General features: G+C 35.8%; 5 protein-coding genes and 3 non-coding genes across 12 annotated transcripts; 3 read left to right on the forward strand and 5 right to left on the reverse strand.

The window, feature by feature from the left end:
* Positions 1–1029: 1029 nt before the first annotated feature.
* On the forward strand, positions 1030–2250 carry Y57G7A.1 (uncharacterized protein). The gene is made up of 4 exons (NM_061542.6): positions 1030–1144; positions 1193–1369; positions 2039–2095; positions 2152–2250. Exons 1-4 carry the CDS (start codon positions 1043–1045, stop codon positions 2227–2229), a joined length of 414 nt encoding a protein of 137 aa, NP_493943.1. The 5' UTR covers positions 1030–1042; the 3' UTR covers positions 2230–2250.
* A 347-nt stretch (positions 2251–2597) lies between these two features.
* glb-31 (Globin domain-containing protein) lies at positions 2598–4188 on the reverse strand. The gene is made up of 4 exons (NM_061543.4): positions 3928–4188; positions 3334–3483; positions 2855–2944; positions 2598–2773 (listed from the first exon to the last, which is right to left on the reverse strand). The coding sequence occupies exons 1-4, from the start codon at positions 4030–4032 to the stop codon at positions 2609–2611; spliced, it is 510 nt and encodes a 169-aa protein (NP_493944.1). The 5' UTR covers positions 4033–4188; the 3' UTR covers positions 2598–2608.
* An 844-nt stretch (positions 4189–5032) lies between these two features.
* emc-2 (ER membrane protein complex subunit 2) lies at positions 5033–8670 on the reverse strand. The gene is made up of 8 exons (NM_001267099.3): positions 8617–8670; positions 8430–8563; positions 7730–7918; positions 7590–7673; positions 7379–7537; positions 5589–5684; positions 5428–5532; positions 5033–5276 (listed from the first exon to the last, which is right to left on the reverse strand). The coding sequence occupies exons 1-8, from the start codon at positions 8651–8653 to the stop codon at positions 5196–5198; spliced, it is 885 nt and encodes a 294-aa protein (NP_001254028.1). The 5' UTR covers positions 8654–8670; the 3' UTR covers positions 5033–5195.
* Y57G7A.13 lies at positions 8035–8085 on the forward strand. Its single transcript, NR_050833.1, has one exon. It is a non-coding gene; the product is annotated as an Unclassified non-coding RNA Y57G7A.13 (non-coding RNA).
* Positions 8671–8776: 106 nt separating the features above from the next.
* Positions 8777–12288, reverse strand: alh-6 (the record flags this gene model as incomplete). 4 transcript variants are annotated; one of them, NM_061545.7, is made up of 7 exons in its annotated part: positions 8777–9135; positions 9704–10041; positions 10091–10549; positions 11279–11591; positions 11641–11756; positions 11821–11892; positions 12109–12288. In NM_061545.7, the coding sequence occupies 7 exons, from the start codon at positions 12283–12285 to the stop codon at positions 8919–8921; spliced, it is 1692 nt and encodes a 563-aa protein (NP_493946.1). The 4 variants fall into 4 exon arrangements, with proteins under 4 accessions (NP_493946.1, NP_871951.1, NP_001040782.1 ...); NM_182151.6 differs by having other exon boundaries at positions 8779–10041; positions 12109–12287; NM_001027041.9 differs by lacking the exon at positions 8777–9135 and having other exon boundaries at positions 10001–10048; positions 12109–12285.
* Positions 12289–13048: 760 nt separating this feature from the next.
* Positions 13049–22973, forward strand: fcho-1 (FCH domain only protein 2). 2 transcript variants are annotated; one of them, NM_061546.4, is made up of 14 exons: positions 13049–13176; positions 13810–13929; positions 14139–14456; positions 14974–15098; positions 15151–15326; positions 15700–15798; positions 18495–18894; positions 19372–19738; positions 20705–20831; positions 20911–21155; positions 21232–21685; positions 22286–22512; positions 22560–22619; positions 22663–22971. In NM_061546.4, exons 1-14 carry the CDS (start codon positions 13114–13116, stop codon positions 22786–22788), a joined length of 2907 nt encoding a protein of 968 aa, NP_493947.1. In that variant the 5' UTR covers positions 13049–13113; the 3' UTR covers positions 22789–22971. The 2 variants fall into 2 exon arrangements, with proteins under 2 accessions (NP_493947.1, NP_493948.1); NM_061547.5 differs by lacking the exon at positions 13049–13176 and having other exon boundaries at positions 13746–13929; positions 22663–22973.
* F56D12.8 lies at positions 21755–21807 on the reverse strand. The gene has a single exon (NR_050834.1). It is a non-coding gene; the product is annotated as an Unclassified non-coding RNA F56D12.8 (non-coding RNA).
* Positions 21824–21875, reverse strand: F56D12.9. Its single transcript, NR_050835.1, has one exon. It is a non-coding gene; the product is annotated as an Unclassified non-coding RNA F56D12.9 (non-coding RNA).
* Positions 22974–23023: the final 50 nt, after the last annotated feature.

Below are 23023 nucleotides of genomic sequence, written 5' to 3' on the forward strand. Positions count from 1 at the left end.
GAAACGAGAGAGAGAGTTCACCTGGAAACTAGTTGGCGAGAGAGCACAGAAAATTGAAGAGACGCAGGGAAAAATGGAAAGGGAACCATTTTTTTGTTCTATTTGTTTGTGTGAATCATATCGACAATTTGGAAATTGAGAGGATTTTGGAAACTATTCGGGTGGAACTTTTTTTGGATTTTTTTGTTTGAAATTTTCTTTCAAGTTTTTTTAATAGGTGAGATTAGTTAGATTAGTTATACGGCCTGAAAATTAAAAAAAAACTTATTATAAAAAGAAAATTGTGTTTTTATTTTTTTGGAATTTTTTAAAAATTAAAAAAAAAATTTTTTTTCAATTTTTTTCAACTTCCTCCATTTAAATTTCTTATCAGTATTTTTTTAAAACCACACTTTAGTAAATATTTATTCAATTTCTGACCTTTATCTCTTATCAGTTAACATGATATCACATTACTGATAGTTCATTCGTTCAAACTCTCAATTTCCAATTTTTCTCTGAAAAAAATAACTTTTTTTTTTCAAATTTTTGAGTGGAAAATTCGAATCGGAAGTTGTCTTTGGGATTATGACGACGTTAATTTATTTTTTATTTTTTTAAAGATTTGGTTCTACTATAAATATCTATATCTTGAGCAGAAGTTTTTTGTTTTTCAACAAAGTTTTTATTTATTTTTCAATTTATGACTGTTTAATTACGTTACACAAAAAATTAACTCAAAAATTTGAATTCCCGCTCAAATTTTACCCCGGAAGAATTTTTTTTTGAAAATTTGAAGAAAGTGTACTTTTGGCGCAACTGGTAAGAGGGATGACTACTAGGAAATAGGTCCAGGGTTCAATCCCCGCGGCGGTCAATATTTTTTGTTTCGCTTGATATATAATTTCTTAGGTTTTTAAACATTTAATTTTGAGTTTCAAATCAAAATTTTTGAATTTCTGTGCATTTTTTCGTGAAATCCCCCCACCCCCCCCCCCTGTTTGCGTACTCTTGAGGCTACAGTAACCCAAAAATTTAGTTTTTTCACAGTTTCTCTGTCAAAATGCACGCAAAATTATTGATTTTCTCAATAATTTTCGGAATTATCGAATCGGCGACAATTGGCAAACTTCTCCAGGTTCCTGACAAGGATCCGACCCTAAAAGTGAGTGGGTTACTGTAGCTTTTTGCATAGTTACTGTAATTTTTTCAGGCGTTGGTCTACAAAGAAGCCCTGCCAAAAGCTAACCAAAAGCTGCACGATACCGTATACTGGGTGCCAGCTACCACGCAATTCTCGGCTCGGAGGATTACTGTAATGAACCAGGGGAAGTTGTATTCCACGTGGACTTATGACATGTTGCTCCAAAGAAGTGATTGCTCGAGTAGAGTGAGTTTTGGAAATTTTGAAAAAATTTTGAAAATTTGAAAAAAAAAGTCGGAAAAAAAACATCTTTTTTTTTTGGAAATTTTTTAGGTCAAAAAATTTTTGAACTCGTATTATTTGAACTTTGCAGTATTTTTTTGAAATCAGCACACTGAATGCTTCACAATGAGTACCCACAAGCCTATATTCTTACAAAAAAAATTTTGGGCCAAAAAAATTTAAGCTTGAAACTGGCCCAAAAAGTTAGAAACAAAAGTTTCGAGATTCAAAACAACTATCTTTGAACTCAGCGTTTTTAGAGCTTTCAAATATGTACCCATAAGCCTATGTTTTGAAAAAAAAAGTTTTCGGGCCTAAAATTACGGCCAAATTTGGCCCAAACCTGAAATTTTTAATGGCAAAGTTTCGGTCTTTCGTCTTATTGTTAGAAAATAATTTTTTTTTTCATAAAGTCAAAAGTTACCTCTTTGGGTAGATTAGGCCAGATTAATTAATTTTCAGGCCGTTTCAGGCCGGCCTAGGCCCAAACTGGACGTTTTTCAATCCTAGCCATGATTATACTTATTTGAAAGCTTTTGTCCCGCTGATTTTGAATTTCATAACGTTAAGTTTCCTAGCATTACCAGAAAACTTTTACTTTGAATTTTTTTTTTCGAAGAAAATTTTTTTCAGAGCACCCCACTCGCAGATCTTCCCGGCTGCAAAGCCAACACGTCTTCTCCAAAAACGGTATAGTTATTTTCAGATTTTTTCCTCTAATTCATTGATTAATTTTGATTTTTCAGCTGTGTAGCGTCCATACATCATTATTTGATAACGACCTTGGCTCTGCGGAGTCTGAAGTTTATTGCACAAAATCTTAATAAAATTATTTTACTTTTCAATTTGTACATGTTAAAACTGATTTTCATTACAAATCATTGCAAAAATCAGTTTCAGATTCATATTTCACCCCTGTGTGCATTTTTGCGTGAAGTGCTCCGTGTTTGCGTACACTTGGAGCTACAGTAACCCAAAATATTGACTTTAAAGCTAACAAAGTCGGCAAAAGCATAATAGTTGCGAAAAAACACGGAGAATTCAAATTTGATAGTGAAAACCCTAAAAAATCGATAATTTCCAACAAAAAAAAATTTTGAAAAAATTGTCAAAAAAATTTTCAGACAAAAATTTTTTTTTTGACATTCAACTTAATTTTTTCGCCAATTTGCAACAAAATTTACTAAAATCAATAAAAAAAATCTATTTATTACTACGAGAAATCGCATCTAAATATCCATCCAACATATTCTCATTCACAAATCTCAAAAAGTGAAGCCACGCTTTTTGCTCTTCTTTCGTGGTTTCCGGGTAGTTTTGCTCCAGAACACCCATCATTGTCAATGTAAACTCTTCCCAGTAGGACATCTAAAATTTTTAAGATTAAAAATTTTTTTCGAACAAAAAAAATTTTATAATTTTTTTTTGGAATTTTTTTCCAAAACTTACCTTAAATTGTTGTTTCGAATACGAAGAATGTTGTCTTCCAAGGTCATAGCAGGCTTTTTTCAGTTCTACCGTGTCCATAAGCACGTCATCCTAAAAAAAAAAAAATTAAATTTTTTTTTTTTGAAATTTTTTCTCAAAAACTATCGATTTGTGTGAATTTTTAATGCAAAATTCGATTTTCCCATGTAATTTTACCCTAATAACGGTTTTACTGGATGATTTAGCTTCAAAAAATGTATTTTGGAGTACGGTAGCCTCAAAAGTACGCAAACACGGAACACTTTACGCAAAAGTGCACAGAATTCTAAATTTTGCGGAAAAAAGCCGTATAAGGGTAAAAATTAGTGCAGAATTTAATTTTTATATTAAAAACGCTGAAAACTAGCGAAAACTTCCTAAATTTCAAGAAAAAATCCCAAAAAATTTTTTTTTTTTTTTCTATTTTTTTGACAATTTTTTATCCAAAAATATACAATAACCTCAACCAATTGATGAAAAAACTGTGAGATCCTATCTGCAATATTTGAGAGCACAAAATCCTCCTCGGCCACCGACTCGGCGTGCTGCGCGTTCGGAGCCAGCATTGCACACCGGATTCCCTCGTTTCGCTTGCATATTCTATGGATTACCTGGAAAAAAATTGTAGAATTAATAAGTAAACTTAAAAAATAATTGGTTAATAAAAAATAGAATTACGACCAAAAAATTTTTTTTGAAATTTTTTTCTCATTTTTTTTTCTTGAAAAATTCTAATTTTTGTTAATTTCTCTATTAAATTTGAATTTTCAGCTTATTTTCACCTTTCTCACGTTTTTTTCCGCTCATTTAGCTTAAAAATCAATATTTTGGGTTACTGTAGCCTCAAAAGTACGCAAACACCAAACACTTCACGCAAACATGCACATAATTCCAAAATTCGCGGAAAAAAGCCTTATCGGAGTAAAAATTGACGTAGAATTCGATTTTGATAATGAAATCTTCAGAAAATCAGCGAAAAATACAGAATTCTGAGAAAACTAGCCAGTAAAAGCAGTTTTGTCGGGCCAAATCGGCAAAAATATGTAAAAACTCACCTCTTGGAAGTACTGATCGTTTCCATTGATATGATCCATCCAGACCGACCGAACCCTGTCGATATCAAGCTTGGGACGTCGGAAATACGCCAAAATTATGCCCATTTTTGGAATTTTTTTCAAATTTTCAAAAAAAAATTTGTTTGAAAATTTTCGTTTCCAAAAAGAATCTCAAAACATGCTAGAAATATTAGAAGTACTCAGAATATTGCAGAATACATTCAGAATCTGAAGACGTGCAAAAATTTGGAGGAAGACGGGGACCAAAATTGCTAATTAGCGCCCCTTTTAGGCCCCCCCCCCCCCGCGCTAATTTGTTTTTCTTTTTTATACAAATTAGCACCTCTTAAGAGGGAGCTCTTTTTGCTTTTTCTCTGTTTCTTAGGGGAGTTTCAGGAACTAAAATACGGAATTCTACGGAAAAATTCGAGAAAATTGGATTTTGTAGTTTGTAGCACGAAAATTGTGTACTTTCCGCTGATTATTATCGATTCTGATATCAAAAATTGAATTCTACACACATTTTTACCCTTATGCAGCTTTTTTCCGCAAATTTTAGAATTCTCTGCACTTTTGCGTAAAGTGTTCCATGTTTGCGTACTTTTGAGGCTACAGTAACCCGGAAATTTTTATTACAACTCGAATGGAGTCGAAAAAGTCTCGTATGGGTGAAAAAACATAAAAATCCAAATTTAAAACTGATAATGCACAAAAATCAATAATTTTTTTTTGGCTCAACATTTCTGAAAATTATCATTTTTCACTGATTTTTTAAACGATTCTGACACAAAAATTGAATTCTACACAAATTTTTACCCATGTATGGCTTTTTTCGCGCATCTTTCAGGTTTCTGTGCATTTTTGCGTGAGTCGCATGGTGTTTGCGTACTTCTGAGGCTACAGTAACCCAACTTATCGATTTCAGCGCCAAAAAGGAGCCGGAAAAACCGGAATAGATGTGAAATAACGCAAAAATTCAAGATTTTCAAGAAAAAAGTAGTTTTTAGTCTAAAAATTGCTATCAAAAATTGGTCTGCCAGACTACAAACTACAAAAAGCTATTTAGCAGACCCAAGACTCTAAAATGGAGCAAAAACGGTGGCAAAAATCATCACATTTATTTATTCTTGAGGAGTTCTTTTTTTCGATAAATATACTTTCGATAGACATTAAAAAAATTGAATTTTAACAGAAAATAAATAGGAAATAATCGAATATTCGGGGGAATGTACGTAAAGCATATCATTTTTTGGGAGGAAATTGACAATTTATTTGCTTCCAACAGTGACTTTCATGGCTTCGAGGCAATTGAGAATTCCGTCCGATTCTGGATTGCTTTTTGGACTTATCTGGAATTTTTTAAGGTTATTTTTAGAAAAATCACGATTTTTTTCGAATTTTTTTTTCAAAAAATTCAAGAAAAAACAGCCGAAATTCGGCATTTTTTGGAGTTTTTAGAGCTTTTTCCAATTAAAAACTATTAATTTTATCAAAATCTACCTTCTGATAACGATTAACCAAATTATCGATTGCATCAACTGCTGCAGCTCCGGCTTTCTTCTTTTCCGTCGCATTTTTGGTGGTCGCCGCGATCAAATTGTTGCTCTGAAACATTAATATAGACTACAAACTACAAACTACAAACTACAAACTACACTTACCAATAGAATTCCGTATTGAGATCTCAAATCGGTTGGGTTGATTTTGAGCGCACGTTCGTAGTAGGAACGAGCCAATTCCACGTTTTCGGCGCCTCCCTGCAAAAAATATAGTTTGGGTCTGCCAAATATGAATATGTAGTTTGTAGTCCAGCAGACCAATTTTTTCAAAATCACATGGGTCTGCTAAATCGAAATTTGTAGTTTGTAGTCCAGCAGACCAAGTTTTTCAAAATCACTTGGGTCTGCTAAATCGAACATTGTAGTTTTTAGTCTAGCAGACCAATTTCGAATTGAAATCACTTGGGTCTGCTAAATCGAACATTGTAGTTTGTAGTCTAGCAGACCAATTTTTTTCAAAATCACTTGGGTCTGCTAAATCGAACATTGTAGTTTTTAGTCTAGCAGACCAATTTCGAATTGAAATCACTTGGGTCTGCTAAATCGAACATTGTAGTTTGTAGTTTAGCAGACCAATTTTTTTCAAAATCACTTGGGTCTGCTAAATCGAACATTGTAGTTTTTAGTCTAGCAGACCAATTTCGAATTGAAATCACTTGGGTCTGCTAAATCGAACATTGTAGTTTGTAGTCTAGCAGACCAATTTTTTTCAAAATCACTTGGGTCTGCTAAATCGAACATTGTAGTTTTTAGTCTAGCAGACCAATTTCGAATTGAAATCACTTGGGTCTGCTAAATCGAACATTGTAGTTTGTAGTCTAGCAGACCAATTTTTTTCAAAATCACTTGGGTCTGCTAAATCGAACATTGTAGTTTTTAGTCTAGCAGACCAATTTCGAATTGAAATCACTTGGGTCTGCTAAATCGAACATTGTAGTTTGTAGTCTAGCAGACCAATTTTTTTCAAAATCACTTGGGTCTGCCAAATATGAATATGTAGTTTGTAGTCTAGCAGACCGAATTTCTTCAAAATCACATGGGTCTGCTAAATCGAAATTTGTAGTTTGTAGTCCAGCAGACCAAGTTTTTCAAAATCACTTGGGTCTGCTAAATCGAACATTGTAGTTTGTAGTCTAGCAGACCAATTTTTTTCAAAATCACTTGGGTCTGCCAAATATGAATATGTAGTTTGTAGTCCAGCAGACCAATTTTTTCAAAATCACTTGGGTCTGCTAAATCGAAACTTGTAGTTTGTAGTCCAGCAGACCAAGTTTTTCAAAATCACTTGGGTCTGCTAAATCGAACATTGTAGTTTGTAGTCTAGCAGACCAATTTTTTTCAAAATCACTTGGGTCTGCTAAATCGAACATTGTAGTTTTTAGTCTAGCAGACCAATTTTTTTCAAAATCACTTGGGTCTGCTAAATCGAACATTGTAGTTTGTAGTCTAGCAGACCAATTTCGAATTGAAATCACTTGGGTCTGCTAAATCGAAACTTGTAGTTTGTAGTCCAGCAGACCAATTTTTTCAAAATCACTTGGGTCTGCTAAATCGAACATTGTACTTTGTAGTTTGCATTGTAGCAGACCGTTCAATTTTTTTTAGTTTTCCTTAAAAAAAATCAATTTTCAATCATTTTCGGTAATTTCTCTATATTTTTTAAAAATTTCTTCATTTTTTGCATTAAAATAATATATTTTCGTTGAAAATTTGTTTTTCTGACATTTTTTTGACGGAAAACTGACAATTTTCGATTTTTTTTCTTCAAAAAAAAAAGTAGAAAAACGAGAAAAAACCAATTTCCATTGAAAATGTATTTGGGTCTGCTAAATATGAATTGTAGTTTGTAGCCCCCAGCAGGCCCAAATTTCTCCAATTTTCCACACACATACTTGAGTATATCTCAAATCGGCTAATCGTCTGAAATACATGGAATTCAGCGGCGAAATGAGCACACACTCCTCCAGGCAATGTACCGCCTTTGCCACGTCATTTTCGAGCAGGAAAAGCTCGCTGAGCTGAAGCCAAGCTTCTGGGTCGTTCAGGAAAATCTGAAAATTAATAAATTTTAGAGTTTTTTTTTTCTAGAAATCAAATGAAAACCTTCAGGTAATCGTTGATAGCTCGAATTGCGTCGAGACGCTTTCCCTGAGCGAGAAGAACCGCGACTTTTCGCTTGCGGAAGCTCTGAAAATTCAAATTATTAGAAATTTTGCAAAAAAAAAATTTCCTGAATTTTTTACATTATTATTGGGCTCATCCTCAACCAGTCGCTCATAAATATCCAACGCCTTCTGATAATGTTCCGTAGATTCCAACTGCATCGCTTTCAGCTTCAAAACTCGATTACTCTTCGGAAATTGTGCGTGAAGTTGGTCAATGCAATCCTGAGCCAGATCGACACGAGCCGCGTCGAGTGCTGCGATGCACACCTGAAAAAAATTGGAAAAATTAGGTGAAAATTCGATTTTCTCGTGAAAAATGAGTATGGGTATGCTAAATCGAAGCTTGTAGTTTGTAGTCTAGCAGACCAAATCTCCTCAAAACTACATTGGTCTGCTAAATATGAATTTGTAGTTTGTAGCCTAGCAGACCAAATTTCATCGAAACCACTTGGGTCTGCTAAATATGAATTTGTAGTTTGTAGTCTAGCAGACCCAAATTATTGAATTTTTTCTCGAAAATAATCATTTTTTCAGTAAAAAATGACCGTTTTTATTGATTTTTTCCAGTTTTTCGCCGAAATTTGTATTATTTTCACTATTAATCAACCAGAAACGTGATAACTTAGAAAAAAGCGTGGGTCTGCTAAATATAATACTGTAGTTTGTAGTCTAGCAGACCAATATGCTTTTCACCAAAAAAACCAGAAAATCTATGGTTTTTTTCTATTCAAAGCCAGATTTTCAGGATTTTCAGCGTTTTTCGACAAAATTTCAGCACCTGCTCCAACACAGCCCATTGCTCGTCTCCAAGAGAAGCCGGTGAGCGTGAAATAACGTGCTCCCAAATTTCGACGACCTCATCACTTCGTCGAACTCCGCATTCTCGCCACTTTTTCAGCGCTTGACGTCCTTCTGCAAGCATTTATCGATTTTTTTTTCAAAATTTGAATATTGTAGAATGTTACCATCGTAAGAGACTTGCGTCCACTCGGTTTCAACCATTTTCGGGAGGGAAATTTCTGAAAAATATTGATTTTTTCCAACTTTTTAATGGAAAAGTTCGGTTGGAAGGTATAAAAATAGCGAGAAAACTATAAAATAAACGGTTATAGCTGGAAAAAAGGAAAAAAAACAAAATTTATTATGCGATCACGGGGGAAAAAAAATTAAAATTCAGTGGTAAAGCAATAATTGTTGACCTAATCAAAAAGAAAACTATATTCTCAATATGAGAAAAATCGGAAATGAAAAGAAAAAAACAACATAATTATTCCATTGATGGATATTTCCAGTCAGTCAATGACACCGACGTCTCCTTAATCGTCAGCGGCGAGGTCCATCGGAGCCCATAGTGGGGGCCACCGGCCTTATCATTGGTTCCGGACAATCTGGAGCCTCCGAATGGCTGCTGGCCGACGATTGATCCAGTTGATTTGTCGTTGAGGTACATGTTGCCGACGGCGTCGCGGAGAACATCGCGAGCTCTGAGAAAAAAAAACACTTTGTTGAAAAACGTTTTTAACACAAAAATTCGCCTCAAAAATCTCGAAAAATCGATCGAAATCCAACAAAAATTCCAATAAAAAATACCGTAGCCCTTTAAAGGGACACACACTTTCACTGTTGGGTCTCGCCACGCTCAGGAACATCTTACTGTCGCTTTCAAATTTTTTGTTTGTTGTTATCGCTTTTTTTTTTCGATTTTTGCCAGTTTTTCTAGCTTTTCATTTGATTTGTGACGAAATTCGAGGGTTTTTATTGGAGAAATTGTGTAATTATCGTTTTTCGACATTTTTTAACCTATTTTGTTCGGTTATAGAGAAATTTCTTGAAAATTGCCGAAAAAACAGAATTTCAAGATTTCGAATTTTCCGGGAATAATTTTAAATCGACTTTTGGCAGTTTTCTTGTGCCTAAAATGTTGAATTTCAGCATTTTTGAACATAACAAACCCGAAAATTCGAGTTTTTCTTCTTTCCGCTGGGTTTTTAGATAAAATTTTTGAGTCCCTGAAAACCTGTGCAAAAACTTGTATTTTTTGTAGTTGCCAACCTATAAAGGAACTCCTTATCCTGCGAAAAAACGGCGCCAGTCAGCCCATAAGGTGTCGCGTCTTTCACAGTCGCGAGCACCTCATCAACCTTCGAATCCTCGTAGACCAGTACCGTCACCACCGGTCCGAACATTTCCTCAGTGAGAAGCTTGCTCTTCGGATCCGTCACAGTGATCAGGGTCGGCTCGATGAAGTATCCCGTTTTGTCGTCACATTTTCCGCCGAGCACCACATTTGCTCCGTCGGCTCCGGTTTTCGCAAAGTCAATGTAGGCCTTGAGCCTGGCAAACGCCTTATCATCGATCACAGCCGACAGAAAGACGGATCCATCGCGAACCTGTAAACTACAAACTACACAAAAATCGGCAAGCCAAACAGTGGCCTACATCTCCAAGCTTGATCTCTTTGTGAATCGCCGAGATTTTCTCGAGAATCTTTGGCCAAATCGATTTTGGCGCGTACATCCTGGAGCACGCCGAGCACTTTTGTCCCGAATATTCCCAGGCGGAACGGGCGGTTCCAGCGGCGACAGCGTCCACGTGGGCGGATGGATGCACAAAGTGGAAGTTTTTTCCGCCGCATTCTCCGATGAGTTTCGGAAAAGTCACATAGTTATCCAAATTCTCGGCGACTTTTCTCCAAATCGTCTTGAAAGTTGGCACGGAGCCAGTGAAATTGACAGCGCTCAAGTGTGGAGATGCGGTGATGACGTCACCGAAAACGGGGCCATCTGATGGCAAGAATGAGAGAATTCCAGGTGGCATACCAGCTTCCTCGAGGAGTTCGTAGATTATATAATTGGAGAGCACGGCGGTGTTCGATGGCTTCCAGAGGGAGACGTTACCCTGAAAAAATTGGGATAAAAATGATTTTTTTTTCGAGGGGAAAATGGCATTAAAATCGCGAATTTCATAGATTTCTCAAAAAAAAAAGTTAAAAATTCCAAAAAAATTGCCTGAAATCTCAGCATTTTGGGTCTGCTAAATCGAAACTTGTAGTTTGTAGCCTAGCAGACCCAATTTCTTCAAAACTACTTGGGTCTGCTAAATCGAAACTTGTAGTTTGTAGTCTAGCAGACCAAATTTCTTCAAAACTACTTGGGTCTGCTAAATCGAAACTTGTAGTTTGTAGCCTAGCAGACCCAATTTCTTCAAAACTACTTGGGTCTGCTAAATCGAAACTTGTAGTTTGTAGTCTAGCAGACCAAATTTATTTAAAACTACTTGGGTCTGCTAAATTGAAAATTGTAGTTTGTAGTCTAGCAGACCCATAGAATTGGGTCTGCTAAATCAAAACTTGTAGTTTGTAGCCTAGCAGACCAAATCTCTTCAAAACCACTTTGGTCTGCTAAATCAAATTTTGTAGTTTGTAGTCCAGCAGACCCAATCTTATCAAAATCACATTGGTCTGCTAAATCGAAATTTGTAGTTTGTAGTCTAGCAGACCCAATTTCTACAAAACCAAATCGGCAAATTTGAGGAATTTCAGCTTAATTTAGCAATTTTTCTCGGAAATTTTCAAATTTTCATCACGAATTTCGGCTTTTCAAGGCTATTTCTAGTTTTTTGGCACACCATAAGCGCCGGAGCAGTCGGCAAATTTCCTCCGATCGCCGTAAAATTGAACGGTGCGATTGCGGCGACGAATCCCTCCATTCCACGGAACTGCATCGTATTTTTGGTGATTTTCGTGGAAATCGGCTCATAATGCTCCAGCTCCATAGCGAAAACCGCGTTGAATCGGAAGAAATCGATGAGCTCACAGGCGGCGTCAATTTCAGCCTGAATAATATTCTTTCCCTGGCCGAGCATCGTGGAGGCGTTCAGCTTCATTCGGTACTTTCCAGCGGCCAAATCGGCGGCGCGGAGCAAAATTTCAGCTCGTTCTCTGAAAATCTGACGATTTTATAGCGAAATCCCCTGGCGTATTTGCTCACTTAAGCGGTTTTCTCTCCCAGGCGCCTCTCGCCTGAAGAGCCACATCGATGGCTTCTTGAATTTGCTCTCCGGTGGCATAAGTGTACTTGGCAAGTGTTGAACGATGGTCAGAGGGCTGAAAATATTGATTTTTTGATTTTTACCGGGTAAATTTACATGTAAAAACTAGTTAAACTCACAATAACTTGCTTCTGCTCCAATTTATTCGTGATTTTCTTGTCGCCAATTCTCAATGGAACTTCTGTGATGTTCTGAAATAGTAAAATATTGAAAATTTAGGCAGAAAATATTCAAAATAGGAATAATTCCCCGAGAGAAACATTTGCAATGTCTGCGTCTCTTCTACCGCTGCTAATCTCTCACCACTACTAGTCAATTGGATTGTTATCGCTCGGGTTTCCCCGTATTTTCTAGGCCATTCTCTCACTATTCGATAACTTTTTTCGCACTTTTTTTGAAGAATTAACCTTGCTGTAGAACGCCAACGCTGCCTCCAAATCCTGTCGTTCTTTGCTTCCTTTTCGATACTCTAAAATCGGCTCATTTGTCTTCTTTTTGAGAAAATCCGCCGATGTTAGACCGCTGTACGTGCTGGCGGCGCATTTTTGTGTGATTAAGGAGCGTCGAGCTGCGAATGAGAGCATTTTCTGCAAAAATGAGAATAAAATGAGCTTTTAATCGATTTAATTCGATAAAACGTGGATAAAAATGAATAAAAATTAATTTACGACGTTGGGTCTGCTGGACTACAAACTACAAAAAATAATTAGCAGACCGAAACGTTTTTTCTTGTCATTTCTCGTTTTTTAAGCAAAATTTACTGAAGTTTTACGAATTTTAGAAATTTTTCAGCAAAATAATATTGAAAATTCATTAAAATATCAACAATTTCGTAAAATAAATTGAATTTCTAGAAAAACAAACAAATACCGTATAATTTAAAGGCGCATGTTAGAAAATAGCCAATAAGGTCTCACAGCGAGCAGTACAAAAGGAAACAAAACATTTTCGATTTTGAATAATCCTAGTTTTTTCTGGTTTTTTGCAGCATTTGTCACCATTTCACGCGAAAAAAGAAACATTTTTATCAGATAGAAAAGAGAAAACTGAGACGTTTTAAGTGGCTCAGTGCTCAGTGAGCTCCGAGAGAATCGATGGCGCCGAGGATTAGAGAAAACAGGGCGAAAGCGCGCTCTGTTGCACACAGCGGCTTTTCTCGAGTACCAACTGCCATGGGGCACTCCTTGACAAGAAAAAGATGACCAAAATAGAGAAAGCACGTGGTTTTATAGCTGGTTTTTCGCTTATTTTTCGTGTGTCTCGTCTGAATTCGTTGAAAAATCGATCATTAAAAGATCATCGTCGCCCCGTTAAAATCACTAATCAAAAATATCTTCTTTTTTTTACAGATACGGCTGCAAGAAGTGACGGCGAGTTCAGACACTTTTGGCGGTCAAATCGGCGCGCGGAACATGACGGCTGAGGGTCTGCTGTATGCCGATCATTTTTGGGGCGACAAGCATCATGGATTTCAGGTGAAAACCTGGGTTTTTGAGCAAAAAGTCGTTTTTTAAGCATAGAAAGTGGCGAAAACTGAAAAAAATTCGTTGGTCTGCTAGACTACAAACTAGAAATTCTTATTTAGCAGGCCCATTAAGCAAAAGTCTTCCCGATGACAGAATTTGCAGTTTTTTCGAAATTCGATTAAAAAAATGTATAAAAACTGCTATTTTCACTGTAAAATAGTTTATTTATGAAAAAAAACCTATAACATCGGTCTGCTAGACTACAAACTACAAGTTTCGAATTAGCAGACCAAAGTGATTTTGAAGAAACGTGGTCTGCTAGACTACAAACTACACAAAATGTTTAGCAGACCGAAGCATAACTCACATAAAACAACGGATTTCCGTCAAAAATGGGAGAATTAAAACATTTAAAATATGAAATCATTTATTATCAATTCTAATATCAAAGGTTATCACGTACCGCCGACAAATTTCAATTTTTATTTCATTTTCTCACTTTTTACCAATGATCGGCAAAAAAAACAGGTTATTGTATTTCTCGACAACTATACTATCAGTCATTAAAAGAAGTTGTTATCGATAACAAAACAGAAAAATCAATAAATTATTCGTATTTCTTTGAAATAAATGAGCTTGAAGGTGCTGCAAGAGAATCTGAAGAAATCCGAGGAAACCGTCGCAGAAGTCGCTCAATTCGTGAAGGAACGGCTTTCAGTTGAAGATGAATATGTTAAAGCCATCAATCGGAGTGTTAATAAGGTGAGTTACTGCTTAAATTAGTTAATTTTCGTGTTGGTCTGCCGGGCTACAAACTACGAACGTGGATTTAGCAGACCCAAGCACCCTTGCGTGAAAACTGTTAATTTTTCACGTTTTTATCGTTTTTTCGAGGGAAAATTCCGTCAATTTGAGTTATTCGGCTCTTTTTGAGCAATTTTAATGCAAATTTTGAATTTAATTTGTTCCAGGTATCCCACTACATTCAAAATGGGTCTTCAATCGATGCGATGTGGCTTCTAACCAAAGGAACGATGGAATTAATGGCCGAAATCCACGTGATGCTCGTCAAAAACCTTCAAGACCTCTCCAGAGAAGTTCTGAAATACAAAGAGGACGTGAATCGAACGAGAAAAGAGCTGAAACAGCCGCAAGTCGCCGAGGCGGTCAATTTGATGCAAACGACGACGACGTGCCTTCAAAAAGCCAAAGAAACGTATCAGCATCGTTGTCAGGAGCTGGAAAAAGTGAAGAAAGAGACGAATGTTAATGTTAAAGAAATCAGTAAAGTTAGTAAATACTTGAAAATATGATTAAATAACGAAGAAAAGTGACATTTCAGTGGTTAAAATCGCTAATTTTGGTCTGCCAGACTACAAACTACAACTTTCGATTTAACAGACCCAAATTAGGGAATTAAAAATGGGTCTGCTAGACTACAAACTACAAAATTCGATTTAGCAGATCCAAATTAGGGAATTAAAAATGGGTCTGCTAGGCTACAAACTACAAATTTCGATTTAGCAGACCCATGAGGTTATGAAGAGATTAGGTCTGCTAGACTACAAACTACAACTTTCGATTTAACAGACCCAAATTAGGGAATTAAAAATGGGTCTGCTAGACTACAAACTACAAATTTCGATTTAGCAGACCCATGGGGTTATGAAGAGATTAGGTCTGCTAGGCTACAAACTACAAAGTTCGATTTAGCAGATCCATGTGGTTTTGAAGAAATTTGGTCTGCTGGACTACAAACTACACATTTTGATTTAGCAGACCCATTGTAAAAAAAATATTTTTCAGGTCGAATTAAAAGTTGCGCGAGCTCGTGAAGAATATAAAAGCTACGTGGATAAATATGAACTTGTTCGAGAGGATTTCGAGACGAAAATGAGCGATTCGTGCAAGAAATTTCAGACTTTTGATAGGTAATTTTCATTTTTAAACTACTTTTTTCAATTTTATTTCGATCGATTTCAGATCTCTCTACGCGTCAATTCAGCAATTTATGCTTCTTTTCGCAAACCACTCTACGGAAATGTCATCTGCAAGCCATCAAGTCGCCGAGCAATTCAAAGAATCTATACAGCACTTGAATGCCGACGAATTTGTCAGAAAATTCGTAAAGACCAAGTCGACTGGGACGGAAAAGCCACGTGTGTTACTTTTTGAATTAAAATTTTACAAAAAAACGGAAAAAATCGCTCAAAATTTGGTCTGCCCCAGACTACAAACTACAAATCTCGATTTAGCAGACCAATCATAATTTAAAAATAATGAATGCATGAATTTTTGATTAATTTTAGTTTAAAAACGATTTGTTTAAATAGTAAAACTATTTTTTATCGAAAAAAACCCTGCCAGACTACAAACTACAACTTTTTAGCAGACCACAGAAAATCAACGTTTCAAAAAAAAATTTTCAATCTGTATTTAAAGCGTAGAAAATTTTTCTATTTAGCATAATAAACTACAAACTACAAACTACAAAATCACAATAAATAAAAAAATCATCTGCCCAAATTTCAGCGCGCGTGCTTTTCGAAGAATCTGAAAACGGACAGCTGCCGGCTTCCTCGTCGTCGATGAATCTGAATCCGGTACGAGATTTAGTGGATATTATGTCAGGTAAGGAAGGCCGTATTAATATATTCATAAATCTCCGCGAATATCAACGACCGGATATTTGATGGATTACACACGCTGCCAGAAACGGATTGAGAGCAGTGTATCTTTTTGCTTTTTTTTTTTTTTGAGCAGCATGCAGGATTAGACACATTTTTTATATGGCTTTGCATTTTTGGAAACTCTGAAACTGCTATTGGTCTGCTAGACTACAAACTAAAAAAATATCCTATTACGAACAGCTTTTTCAAATTTAAAACAAAACAAAATTAATTCAGCCCGAAAATGCAAAAATGCCGAAACTGGAATTTTTTGTTTTGTTGCAAAATAAAAAAAATAATCAAAACAATTTAGAAACTTTCCAGAATTTTTTATTTCGGAAATAAGTCCATTAATGTAGTTTTGAAGAAAATTGGCCTGCTAGACTACAAACTACAAAATTCGATTTAGCAGACCAATGTAGTTTTGAAGAAAATTGGTCTGCTAGACTACAAACTAGAAATTCTTATTTAGCAGACCCATTAAGCAAAAGTCTTCCCGATGACAGAGTTTGCAGTTTTTTCAAAGTTTTTTCGAAATTCGATTGAAAAAATGTATAAAAGCTGCTATTTTCACTGTAAAAATAGTTTATTTATGAAAAAAAAAAACCTATAACATCGGTTTGCTAGACTACAAACTACAAGTTTCGATTTAGCAGACCAATGTAGTTTTGAAGAAACGTGGTCTGCTAGACTACAAACTACAAAATTTTATTTAGCAGACCATTTCGGCGAAAAACAGTCATTTTCATTGAAAAAAATGATGTTTTTTCGAAAAATGTCAATAATTTGGGTCTGCTAGGCTACAAACTACAAATTTCGATTTAGCAGATCTAATAAAAGTGCAAATTTGGAATTTATTTTTCACAATTTCAGTTAGAAACAGGTTTTAATTTCAACTTTAGGGACAAAATTAATAGTTTTTGATACATTTTCATTGTTTTCTTGCTGAAAATCGAAGAAAAATGAGTTTGGTCTGCTAGGCTACAAACTACAAACCGCATTTCGCAGACCAATGGCTGCAAAATTGCAGCAAAAATCTAGCAGAAGTGGCAATTTTCGTAATTTTCCTGAAAAGTTAGTGCGCTAAACACTAATGTTGGGTAAATTTTGAAATTTTTCTCATTTTTCGCGCCGTCTTTTTGCTGGAAGTTAAAAAATTTGAAAAATGCATTGGTCTGCCAGACTACACAAACTACAATATCGTCACTAGCAGACCAAAAGTAGGCAATTTTTGCAAAATTATTTTGAGATTTTTTTTTTTTTGAGTTTGACGAACCACCACAACCCGCGTGGTATATTTTCGATAAGATTTTGTACCGAAATTCGCCAAAATAGCCACCACCACATGATTTGGAGTAGGCCCTTTTAGGCCAAATTAACTAGGAATTAGTGTAGAAAAAGTGTCACGATACATATACTCACGTGGTCTCAGAGTGTCTCACTTCGGCCTGATCTACGTAGATCTACAAAAAATGCGGAAAAAATCGAAAATTCCGGGGATTTAGATTCCGTGGATTTTGTACTAGGAATCCACGGAATCTAGGAGATTTTTTTTCTTGAGAAAGTTTTCTGTAAATTTTCACAAAAACATCATTTCTCACGTTATGTACAAAAAATTCGAACTGAAAACTCCGAGAATCTCGATTTACGGAAACCAGAATACCTGGAATTTTAATTCCGAGTATTTGGAAACCCGAGACTTTCTTTTTTTTTACTGTAAAAAGTAGAGTTTATCCCAGATTTTCACGATTTTTGCAAAATCAAACAGAACATACTTCGCAATTTTAATCCCGGGAATCTACATTCCGTAGATTTGAAACCCGAAATTTCATATTTTTATGCAATTTTCCGCATTAAAAAACACAAAATTTACAATGCCACATGGTGCCAGAGTGTCTCACTTCGGCTTAGTCTACGTAGATCTACAAAAATTGCGGGATTCTAGACTGATTTCGTATGGTTAAGAATGTGCTGACGTCACATTTTTTTGGGCACAAAATTCCCGCATTTTTTGTAGATCAAACCGTGATGGGACAGCCTGACACCACGTGTATACTTCACTCTTCTTTTTTTTGTTCCCCCTCCCCGAATACACTATCAAATGTATTCTCGCGACAATTTAATCAATTTTCGGCGATAAGTTTCTCGCGTTATTATCTTTTTTTTTTGTCTTCTCTATTGTTTTTCGGTCTTTTCCGTGTCGTCTCGTTTAGTCTTTTGAGATCAACGAGAATCTTTTTTTTTTCACTTTTTTTTTCTTACGAGATGTATAGAGGGCGTTGTCCTCTTCCTTATCGCCATCCTCTTGATATCATTTCCTCTATTTCTAGATTAACCTTTTGATTCGCAAAAAAAATAAATCAAAATCTACCTTTTTTCCGGGTAAAATTGACTCAAAAAGCTGCAAAGCTGCAAAATTTTTTTTTTTTTAAATTTGTAAAAGACCCATCAAAGTCGTCCCAACTTCTCTTGGGTCTGCTAATTATTTTTTGTAGTTTGTAGTCTAGCAGACCCGATTTCTGAAAATTCTACGTTGAAGCTTCATTTTTTAGTTTAAAAATTAATGTTTTTTATTGAAACAAAAAAACGTTTATTAGCTAAAATTTTTATTTAAATTTTTTAAAAAATTTACCGTTTATCAAATTTTTTGATTTTCAGGCAACTCTATGCCCTCATCCTGCTCATCATCAGGAATCCTACAAGATCAAGCTCCACCACCGCATCCGACTACTGTAGATTTACTAATGATGGACCCAATTGGCGAGGGAATTCCCGTTGTTGACTCATCCATAAATTCAAATTATTCCACACCGCCTATAATCAATAATTCTATACCAGAAAGCATCAAAAAATCGTCAGAAGACCTATCGGAGAAAAAAGGAGGCAAAAAATTGTCAATGTTCATACCGAAACGTCGGACAAAAACCGTCTCGACTAGCTCGATTGACGAGACTCCGACCACTGCTGAGCCATTTTCTGCTTCAGGACTTTTCAAGTTTACGCGCGAGAAGAGGAGATCGAAAAAGGAAAATGAGGCGAACTTGAGGGCTTCTGTATGGTGAGTTTGGGGTGAAAATTGCGAAAAACTGATTTTTTTAATAGAAAAATAAAATATTTTCGGTTTTTTGGACCGAAAATCGAGAATTTTCAATTAAAAAAAAGGGTTTTTTTTTTCAATTTACTCTGAAAAAATATTGTAAAATTGAAAAAAAAATTAGGTTTTTTTTGGATTTTCCTTTTTTATGTTATCTAAAAGTGTCAATTTCCGAAATTTCGTTGAAAAACCACTAAAAATCGGCTTTTTCCGATTTTTTGTTAACCGAAATTTTTTTAACCGGAAATTTCGATCTACATCTACCTAAAAATGTAAATTATTTTAAAAAACTTGCTGAATTTTGTCGAAAAACTCCGATAATTTGAAAAAAAAAACTAAATTTTAGTTTAAAAAAAACTGGTAATTTTCGATATTTTCCAAAAAAAAAAACCCAAAAAATCCGCAAAAAATCGCAAAATTCCACATTTATCAAATTTTCAGCATGGACGACACTCACAGCACGGCGAGCAGCTCAAAATCCGACGATAAAATGCTCAATGGCTCGGCGCCGGCTCACTCACTGTTGGATGCTCCAATTGATGAAAAACCGAAGAATCTTCCCGTTGTCGACGACGAGGGATATATTGTTCGAACGACGACAACTTCTGAAAATAATGCCGACTCATCAAATCCAACAGCATGGTCCAGTTGTTCTAGTGATGAGGAGGAGGACGAGGATGAGCTTCAAAAGTCGAGAATACGGAAAATGACGATTTCCGATCGACCTGTACATATTAATGCGTCGGTTGATGAATTGAGAGATGCTATTGGAAGTATTACGTTGACGAGGAGTACCACTTTTGAAAGGGTTCGTTTTTAAGGGGAAAAAATCAATTAAAAAACGAAGAAATTGGTCTGCTAGACTACAAACTACACAACTGGATGAGTCTGCGAGACTAGTATAAACTAGAAAAAAATTAGAGAAACCAACAAAAAAATTACAGTCGGAAATGGACAATTATGTACTATTAAAGTTGGGTCTGCTAAATCTAGTTTTGTAGTTTGTAGTCTAGCAGACCATATTTCTTCAAACCCACTTGGGTCTGCTAAATCGAAAATTGTAGTTTGTAGCCTAGCAGACCCAAAATTTTCAATTTTCGCAAATTGGAAACTTGATGAGTTTTTCATTTTTTCAGTGTGGAAATGAATATTTTTCGAATAGAAATTTTAAAAATTCAAGTGTTTTGCGATTTTTAAGTGGAAAATTTTGCAATTTTTGTGTTTTAAGACAAAAGTGCGTATTTTCATATAAAATTCTGAAAAAATCAGAACTTTCGGCGGAAAATTGATCCAATTTTGAAATTTTTGAGTGAATTAGCATTGTATTCCAAAAAAAAAAAACTAATAAAAAATAAAAATTTTAAGCTGACAACAAACAGTTTTTAATATTGGTCTGCTAAATCGAAAATTTTAGTTTGTAGTCTAGCAGACCCAAACTTTTGTGTTTTTAGATTAAAAAACACAGTTTCAAAGAAAAAATGCCTGTTTTTACCAAGTTTCTTGGCTTTTCAGCTCAAATTTCCCGGTTTTAAATGCGAATTTCATAGATTTCTCAACAAAAAAATTCAAAATTCCATTAAAAATGGCTGAAACCTCAAAATTTTGACAATTTGTAGGGTCTGCTAAATCGAAAATTGTAGTTTGTAGCCTAGCAGACCCAAATTATTGTGTTTTTGGAGTAAAAAAGCACGTTTTTACTAATTTTCTTGAAATTTTCAGCTCAAATTTCCGGTTTTTGAACCTATTTTTGTAGTTTGTAGTTGAAATCTTTCAGGATCCCTGGACGATTGGCGGAACAAAAGCTCCACTGATGTTCTCTCAGTCGATGAATGTCTCTTCCCTTCGGCAACCTCTACGCTCACATCACACTGCTGACGGACGGTTTAGGACTAATTTTAGTGGTAATTTAATATTCTTTCTTCGATATTTTAAACTTTTCTAGTAGAATTTCCTAAATTTGAAAAGAAATCCTAATTCCAGAATCCGAGGATCCTCCTGCCTTCTCCGTTTCCATGGGTCATAACCAGGCGATGGCGGCCGGAATCGCACGAGCTCGGCCCCGAAGCAACACTCCCACCACGAGCCAAATGATGAGCCGGAAGGACTCGGCGAGCAGCTTTATGGATCCGTGGAGTAGTACTTTCAATTTGGCGCCCAGTGAATCGAATCATTCCCTTGGAGAATCCACGTTTAATTTGTCACAGTCTACCGGGAATTTATTGCAGGTAAGGCTTCAGGCTTCAGGCTTAAGATTCAGGGTTCAAGAAACTCGAAAATGTTGATTTTTTTTTCAAATTTCAGGCCACAATATCCGAACAGCGAATTCCGCTAGCCATGGCCATCAACGAGCACGTGCATGTTTGGTTCAAAAAAGGAGCCGAAGAGTTCATTCAGCGCACTTTCGGCACCGTAATGATATCATTTCCAACGTCATCAATAACTCTTCTCACGTCCATCCAACACGAAATTGAGCCACTAGCATTCCGGCTCTCAAATGCTAAATTCATTAAATCAGTGCTCCCCAACAAGCAACTTATCGATGAGAATGTGAGCAAAAAGGACGACGAGATGTGCATTTTCTACTTTAACAAGACCCATCTTGCCACGTGGCTTCAAGCACAGAAGCTCGCGAAGCCGGATGCGGCATTTGTGAACGCGGAGGTCGCGCGGTTCGAAATGGAGCCGACGGCACCGTGTAATATGGTTCCGCCGCTATTCCTGACGTCGTACTGGAAATTCGAACCTGGACACACTGGTTCGTCGAGAAATCTTCTGTGTTTTTGAGAAAATTTGAATTTTTAATATTAATTGCGAAAAATTGATGGGTCTGCTAATTAAGAGTTTGTAGTTTGTAGTCTAGCAGACCAAAATTTCCTAAAAAGCGCAGTAATTGATTGGTCTGCTAAATAAGACTTTGTAGTTTGTAGTCTAGCAGACCAAAATTTATTAAAAACTGCAGAAAATTGATGGGTCTGCTAATTAAGAGTTTGTAGTTTGTAGTCTAGCAGACCAAAATTTATTAAAAACTGCAGAAAATTGATAGGTCTGCTAAATTTGATTTTGTAGTTTGTAGTGTAGCAGACCAAAATTTATTAAAAACTGCAGAAAATTGATGGGTCTGCTAATTAAGAGTTTGTAGTTTGTAGTCTAGCAGACCAAAATTTATTAAAAACTGCAGAAAATTGATAGGTCTGCTAAATTTGATTTTGTAGTTTGTAGTGTAGCAGACCCAAATTTTTTATTGAAATTGGCAAAATTGCTGAGTCTGCTAAATAAAATTGAGTTTTTTGTAGTACTTTTTAAATGCAAACGCCAAAAATAAAGCCTAATAATAAAAATCCGCATTTCTTTTCAGATCTCCGTGTCGACTATCGCCTCAACTCAGAATCTTCCATCTCGGCGCCACTTCTCAACGTGAATTTCAGCACAAATTTGACGGGAAGCGTGGATTCTGTGATGTGTGAGCCAGAAGCCAAATGGGTGGCTGGAAATCCGTCACTCGGCTGGAATTTGCTGGAAATTTCAAGAAATGGAGATGTGCACGGATCGCTGAAAGCAAGGATATTTATGAAGAATTCTGGGGTCGGGCTTTTTAATTGCTTTAAAATAAAAAATATATAATTTTCCAGGACGAAGTAAGCTTGGAAATGCTCGATCGGAAGCCGGCGCAGGTCTTCGTGCAATTTCAGGTACTAAAAACTGAAATTTAAGCTCTTAATTTATCTTTTTCAGTGCCTGGAAGCCAATCTATCTGGAGTGGACATTTCCCTAGTGCAATCGGATATTTATCACCTGTCTATGATTCGTAAAAAGGTGCTCGCTGGTAAATATTTTTGTGATCCCGAGCTGCGGAAATAGAGAAGATGAAGAGCTTTTTAATTTGATTTTTGTTTTAATTTTTCTGTGTAAATATAGCATAATTCTCGCGAAATCTGTGATTTTAACAAACTTTCAACTTCTAGTTTTCCAATTTTTCACCACCAAACGAGTTTTTCCACTATTATTCGTTATCCCCCGCTGTAATAAATACTTTTTCCCGGCATTTTTACTTTTTTTACACACATTTTGGGCTGGAAATGTCATAAATTTCTTT

This window comes from Caenorhabditis elegans, chromosome II (assembly GCF_000002985.6).
Source record: "Caenorhabditis elegans chromosome II".
In the NCBI taxonomy this organism is placed as follows: domain Eukaryota; kingdom Metazoa; phylum Nematoda; class Chromadorea; order Rhabditida; family Rhabditidae; genus Caenorhabditis; species Caenorhabditis elegans.